The 7,290-nt window shown below is 54.1% G+C and overlaps 1 protein-coding gene across 1 annotated transcript; it reads left to right on the top strand.

The window, feature by feature from the left end:
* The first annotated feature begins 4,841 nt into the window (after nucleotides 1–4,841).
* Nucleotides 4,842–7,004, top strand: LOC139789692 (E3 ubiquitin-protein ligase Topors-like). Its single transcript, XM_071730691.1, has 2 exons — nucleotides 4,842–5,235; nucleotides 5,358–7,004. The coding sequence occupies exons 1-2, from the start codon at nucleotides 4,967–4,969 to the stop codon at nucleotides 6,448–6,450; spliced, it is 1,362 nt and encodes a 453-aa protein (XP_071586792.1). The 5' UTR covers nucleotides 4,842–4,966; the 3' UTR covers nucleotides 6,451–7,004.
* The last annotated feature ends 286 nt before the right edge of the window (nucleotides 7,005–7,290 follow it).

Raw genomic sequence — 7,290 nt, 5'->3', positions numbered from 1 at the left:
CAGATCTTTCTTTCGAAAATGGGCAGAATTGGCCCCAGTGTTGACCCCCGTGGTGCACCACTGGTCACTGACCTCCAACCAGAATTTGTGCCTCAGATTACGACCCTCTGGGCCTGATCACTTAGCCAGTTTTCAACCTGACTGTGTCTCAAAGCTCAGCTATTTTGCTCAGTAGCATTCACATGTGTCTGGACTACCAGAAACAATTGATGTGTATCATATCCCAGCAACAGCCTGAGCCCTGTTTGCTTTGCTTTTATTCACAGAGCAGTAATTCCAATGGTTGTGTTTTGTCTTTTCTTGGACTTCCATATCAGGTAGGTTTAACCCATGCTCAGCCTTAAACTAGGGTGGTCAGAACTACGGAATGAAAATCCCAGAGATGAGGTGCAAGAGTATCGGGCGCAGTGCTCTCAATACTTTTCCAAACAACAATAGACAATGCTGTAGCCTCAAGCTGCTGGAGAAATTCCCTCCAGGAGCACACACAGACTTCACTAGGACCTTGCTTTGTGTTTGAAAGGGTAAGAAAAAAGAAAAGGTTCCACGGTACCCTAACAAGGCCTGAAGGTTCCCATTTGGTCCACAGTAGTAATGGTTTTGGATTTGCATTTTGGCTTAAACTAGCTAATGGTTGATTAGTGGCATAGTTAGTCCTTCCCATTTCCCTCTGGCACTCACACACAATCACTAATGCAAACATGGACACATCGTAACATCCCAAGAGGTGGAGAATATCTGGAGAAGGGCTATCGTCTCTAACAACTGCTTTCTTCCTGCCCTGAACAGAGAACTTCAACTTCAGCATTGCCTACAAGCTGCTTCTCTATTACTGCAGAAATTCCTTCCAAGTTTCCTTTGTTCCCCAAGGGCCAGTACTCAGACCTGCGCTGTTTAAAATCTTTGTTGGCGACAGAGACCGTGGAATCAAATGCACCCTCAGCAAGTTTGCTGGTGACACCAAACTGTGTGGTGAATCAACACACTAGTTGGAAGGGATGCTATCCAGAGGGAGCTTGACAGGCTTGAGAAGCGGACTTGTGTAAACTGCACGAAGTTCAGCAAGGCCAAGTGCAAGGTTGTGCACCTGGGTCGAGGCAACTCTGTGCATGAATACAGGCTGGGAGGAGAAAGCATTGTGGGCAGCCCTGAGGAGACGGACACTGGGGTGTTTGCGGACCAGAAGCTTAACGTGAGCTGTCAGTGTGTACTTGCAGCCCAGAAAGCCAACCATGTCTTGGGCTGCATCAAAAGAAGCACAGACAGCCAGTCAAAGGAGGTGGTTCTCCCCATCTGCTCTGCTCTTTGAAAACTCCACACAGAGTACTGTGTCCGGTTCTGGGGTCGTCAACATAAGAAGGACGTAGAGCTCTTGGAACATGTCCAAAGGAGAGCCACTAAAATGATCAGCTGGCTGGAGCACCTCTCCTTTGAAGACAGGCTAAAGAAATTAGGATTATTCAGCCTGGAGAAAAGGAGGCTCTGATGTGACCTTAGAGCGACCTTCCGTTATAGCAACTTTCCAATGTCTGAAGGGAGGCTGTAAGAAATCTGGGGAAGGGATTTTTACATGGGTGTGTAGTGAGAGGACAAGGGTTTCACCTGAAGGGGTGAGATTTAGCTTAGATATCAGGAAGAAATTCTTTAATTTGAGGGTGGTGAGACACTGGAACAGATTGCCCAAGGAAGTTGTGGCTGCTCTCTCTCTGGAAGTGTTCAAGGCCAGGTTGGATGGGTCCTCGAGCAACCCGGTCTAGTGGAAGGTGTCTCTGCCCATGCAGAAGGGTTGGAGCCAGGTGTTATTTAAGGTCCCTTCCAACCCTAGCCATTCTATGATTATGCAAAAAGCCAGTCCTAGCGATCTCAGCTTTATGAGGTAAAGGTGAAAGAAGCAAAGCAAACCCTAAGTGAGAGGGACGGTGTATTCATTTAGGACCTCGAGATGGGGCGTCCTTAAAAAAGCCCTATAATCATGCAGCATTAAGTAAGGCTGAGACATCAGGCTAATATCATGAACCTTGGCTTTTTAATGAGGCCATGACCTTAAGACTCAGCCATGATATTAATTTCTATTGGGTAACTACTGTTCAGCTATTCCTTGGTTTACTTCACCCATTTTATTTTTGCTTGTGCACAACGGGTTATGATAACTGCAAGCCACATTGTTCAAGGCAGGTTTAACTCAAAAAGGAGCTTTTCTGACAGCTTTAGGAACAAAGCAGCTACAGATCTGTGTGGGTACACAAGCTCTGGAGGAAAGCGATGGGGTCTCTACAGCCAGCACTGGTTGATCATCCCAAACATTTAACCCAAGTCATTCCCAGATTTCTAGATATACAGGATCCAGGCATATTCCCCTATCCTCGAGCCACTTACCCTTGTCTTATGGCTCTTGCAGTGCTCAGCAACGAAAAGCTGTCACTCTAGAGGCTGTGCTCTACTCTTGATCATCTGGACTTCTTATGCACTGGTCTCCCGGCTAGTAACAATTCATGGAAAAGATTATTGCCAGAAAGCCAGATCGTAATTCCTGATTCCATCTTCGCCCCAAGTTTGGCACCTGCTGACTCTGCCTCATACTGAATGACACAGATGACTGAACAGCCCTTGACATTAATCTCTATCCTGGACTAGAGATGGAAGTTGATTGGCTGGACAAATCAAACCCACCACTGCACCCCATTCACCACGCCAAGGGTCACTGACAGAGGTACCACAGGTGTGGATGAGGTGATGTTCAGAGAAACTGGGTGGAGTATTTCTCTGGAGAGAAGAAAACCGGGGAAAAAGGATTACCTACCATCATCTTCATGTAACTGCAAGTAGGGTTGGAGGTAATAGGTTTTGTGCTTGTTGGTGGAAGGTGAGGTGAGTACCCACATGCGTGCACCCGGAACCGAACCCAAAGCTTCTGACTCTGCAAATTATGCATTTCAGGCTTCCAGCTACACCGCAGCCTATCACTTTTCTTCACAGGCGTTTGCTTTGAAAAATAGTGGATGAGACCCACTGAAATGAGGAGGTAAGTCTGATGGTCCTCCTGAAGAGAAGAGGCACAGGGTTGTATCCAACTCTCTGACTTCCAGTCACTTTATTTCTAAGAAAACTGTGTTACGCCAGCCTGATTTCCTGTAAAGTAAGAATCCCAAGGAGAAAATACGCTGGCTGCAGAAGAGGTAGCAAATCCTATGATCTGTGCAGATCTAGAGTGGGTCTCCAGCCTGGAAGGCTACAGCTCTAGCTCCCATGGCTAGAGTGGTGTGTGGCATAGGCTGTGGGGACATCAAGACCCTGCCTTTCACCAAATGCTCTCTCAAAGTGCACCAGAGAAGCAGAAGCACTCAGAAGGATGGCAAAGCCCCCGTGATGTCCAACTGTCCCACACTGCGCTCATGAGAGAGCAGGAGGCAGCCTGTGGAAGGGCACAGGCAAGTTCCTCTCAGTGCCCTGCCTGGGCTGGCTCCTGGGCAATCTTGAGAGACACAGAATGTCCAGGTGGCACTGACAGGCTCGTCAGGGAGACCGTCTTGGGGCCACGGCACAGGGTGGCAGCTGTGGTGGGGCTTGTGCCGTCCAGGAGAAAGGCCTGGCCAGGCCTCGAGCACAGGGCCAAGGCTGCGGAGGAGGGACGGTGCCAGCACCACTGGACCTTGCTGGCAGGAGCTGGGGAGTGCACGCCTGTGGGCTGGAGAGGTTTGACAGGGAAAAGGCTCTACCTTCCTCCCCAAAGCCTGCTGTGATGGCTTATGGCAGGCAGAGACACTGAGGCATTGCCCTCCAGTCTTGCACCTGGGTCAGGCTGGGCCTCATCCAGCAGCTCCCCGGCCTGTGTGTTCATTTAGGAAATGAACACAAAAAGCCCCTCTGGAGGAGTCACTGCCTCCTGTGTTGTCTCCACAGGGAGTGAGGAATGCAACCACCTTTGAAAACTGGACATGGAGAGCGTGGGGCTGGGGGTATGGTCATGATAACTCAGCAAGTAGGAAAAAAACCACACCAGTAAGCCTGTCCCTGCTCATGGCAGGAAGCAGTGCTGAGGTGTGGGGTCAGCCAGCAGTGCTATGTAACATGGGGGCAGCCTGTAGCACCTTGTCCTGCAGCCTCCCAGGGGGGCACGAGGTGTTATCCAATGAACCTCTTTGCCAAATGTGCTGGGAGATGTCTGCCCTGGCCAGAGTGACCCGATGGGGCCTTGAGAAGACATGGCCAAGGCCTCAATGACAGTCGTGAAACTCCAATGCCGTGCAAAAGACAAGAGGTGGGGGCTGGAGTCGGAAGTGGCACTGAAGTAACCTAGGACATGCGGTACCTGGAGTACTGCGGCCACTTCTGGAGCCTCTTCTACAGGAGGGACATGGATGTGCTGGAGTGTGTCCAGAGAAGGGCCAGGAGGACCATCAGAGGGACAAAGCACCTCTCCTGTGAGGACAGACTGAGAGAGTTGGGGTTATTCAGTCTGGAGAGGAGAAGGCTCCAAGGAGACCTTATCGCAGCCTTCGGTATCTGAAGGGGCCTACGAGAAAGCTGGCGACTCTCTTTTTAGGATGTCGGCTAGTGACAGGACTAGAGGAAAAGTGATTCAAACTAGAGGAGGGTTGGTTGAAATTGGAAGTTAGGAAGAAGTTCTTCTCCATGAGGGTGGAACAGGTTGCTCAGAGAGGTGGCAGAAGCCACATCCCTGGAAGTTTTTAAGGCCAGGCTGAACAGGGCTCTGAGCAACCTGATCTAGTGGGAGGTGTCCCTGCCCCTGGCAGGGGGGTTGCAACTGGATGATCTGAAAGTTCTATGGTTCTATAGAGCCGTAGGGGCCACAGCACTGCTTGGGAGAGCATCATGGCAGAGGATGTCCTGTTTTGATGTCACCGAGTGATGGACAGTGGCATCACCAAGCAGCGAGTTCTGACGTCACCCAGTGTAATGGATTCTTAAGTGGTCAAGTCCCCGGGGCACCTGCTGTCACAGAGAGATGGAATCTGACATCCCCAAGGGATGGATTGTGACCCGGCGTCCCTCACTGCTTATAAGCGGGCACCCCCAGCCTCACCCCGCCGGCTCGTGCCCACACTCCAGCGGAGCAGTTTGCGAGGTTGGAGTGTTCTTGTTGGTGCTGGTTTCGTGCCTGGGGAGTTACTCCTTGGAGTTCTCCCCATTCGACTCCAGAGCCCTTAGAGGATTTTCCCCGGCCCTGCCAGCTTCAGGCAGCCGGGCACTCCGGAGGTGCTCGCAGCAGCAGAGGTGAGCTGGGAGGGGACACCTCACCCTGGGGAGCTGTGAAGGTTTCCTTCTTGAGGGACCCGAGCGTTTCCTCCACCTCTCCCCGGGCCAGCCCATGACTGTGGCCTCTCTTCCTTTCCTAGCACGACACCGGCTGCCGCATCGCCGGTGAGAGGGAGCAGCTCAACCTCTCCAGCTCCCCCCAGCCCACCGCAGGAGGTGGAAAGCATGGCCACCGAGCAGGACAGCCGCTGTCCCATCTGCCTAGACATCTGGCAGGAGGCCAGCTACGTGATGCCATGCCTCCACCAATTCTGCTACACGTGCATCCTGCGGTGGACCGAGAGCAAGCCCGAGTGTCCCCTCTGCAGGAGGAGGGTGACCTCCATCTTGCACTCGGTGCGGGCGGACAACGACTTTGAGGAGCACGTCATCCCACCACCCGCAGCTCCGTCAGTCGTTGTCCAGTGGGCAGAAGGAGATCCGTCTGCCCAGAATCCCCAGCCCTCAGCAGCAGCCCAGCCCTCAGCTGCAGCGCTGCTGCTGCTCAGCCACCGTGTGGGCGGCATCTATCCCCACCTCTGGGCATTCATCTTCAGGGTGTACCCAGCCCTGCTTCAGCCCGTTCTGCCCTGGCTGCAACGGGAGCTGGGGCTGATCTTCGAGGGTGCCCAGGAAGCGGCAGCAGCAGCGCAGCGGCGAGTCCTGTCCAGCCTGCACTTGTTTGGGCTGGATGAGGGAACCCTGTGCCGGCTGCTGCAGGACACCCTGGGCAGGCACACGGAGACCTTTGTGCGCCAGCTGATCAGCACCATCGTGGAGCGGTGCAGCAGGGAGGCCCAACAGCGGATGGGCATGGGGGACGCTCCTGCTGCCGGGGGCCGGCAGGGCAGCTCCGCAGCCGTCCCCAGCACCGCTGCCTCCCGAGGAGGGTCTCCTGTCCCCCACCCGGCCCCCTCCAGCAGCCCTGCTGGAGCCCATGAAGAGGAGCGGCCCAGCACCTCAACAGCATCTCTTCTTGGGCGTCCCAGCAGCCCTCCTGATGCCCCCGTTCCCACCCACGGGGAGCAGCAGGAGCTGCACGAGGATCCGGGGGAAGCTGTGGCAGGTCCCTCCACTCCCAGCCAGGGCAGGGACCGCTCTCGTGGGGGGCCACGGCGAGCCACGAAGCGGAGGGCCAGCAGCTCCCTGGAGTCTTCCCAGCCCCGCAAGAGGCCACCCCGCCGGCCCCGCTAGATCCAGGCCCCAGGAGCTGCCAAAACCAGGGCCAGGCCAGCAGCTGGGGCGCACGCCGGCCCACGAGTCCATCAGAAAATGGAGGCCAGCCCGTGCCCCGCTGCCCATCACCGCAGGCCTGGCCCCCTCCCCACCACACCCTCTGCACCCAAGTCCCAGGGCTCTGCTCTCCTGCCCAGCGGGGCTGCGCGGTACAGCCTCTCTGCGGCAGCACCCACATCACTTCCCCTGTCTGGAGTCACGGCTTGGTGCTGCCTCTGCATCGCCCTCGGGTGGCAGGGGACCAATGAAGCTGAGGAGCCTGTCATGCCACCACCTGCAGCCCCATCAATCACCATCCACCTGGCAGAAGTAGCTCCTGGACAGCCAGCTGCCCAAAATCCATCATCCTGCAGCATCCCAGCCACCAGCTACACTGCCGGTGTCCATGGCTCCTGTGGGCAGCCTCTTCTCCCTGCATCTGGGCATTCATCCCTAAGAGATCCCAGCCCCCTTAAATCTACTGATCACGCAATAAAAGAAAGTTAAGGCATGAAAAGCTGCAGAAAGAGTTTCAGTATTAGTATTACATCCCCGATGCAGATACCCTTTGTAGCAAATAGAAAGAGAGCACTGTGGTTTGGGAATAGAGGGAGGTCTGATAAAACACCAACTTAGCTTCTCAGAATGGAGAACCAGTGTTTGCCACTCAAGCATCATATGCTTCTATGTACACAATGCCGTGCAGAGAGAAATGAATAGTATCACCTGGAGGTCACAACAGAGTCAGTGTACCATGACTCCAAGGAACACACCTTGTGGAGCTGGTGCTGATTAGAAGCAGTATATTTATTCCTTAGA

This window comes from Heliangelus exortis, chromosome Z (assembly GCF_036169615.1).
Source record: "Heliangelus exortis chromosome Z, bHelExo1.hap1, whole genome shotgun sequence".
In the NCBI taxonomy this organism is placed as follows: Eukaryota; Metazoa; Chordata; class Aves; order Apodiformes; family Trochilidae; genus Heliangelus; species Heliangelus exortis.
This window is presented reverse-complemented; position numbering and strand designations above follow the sequence as displayed.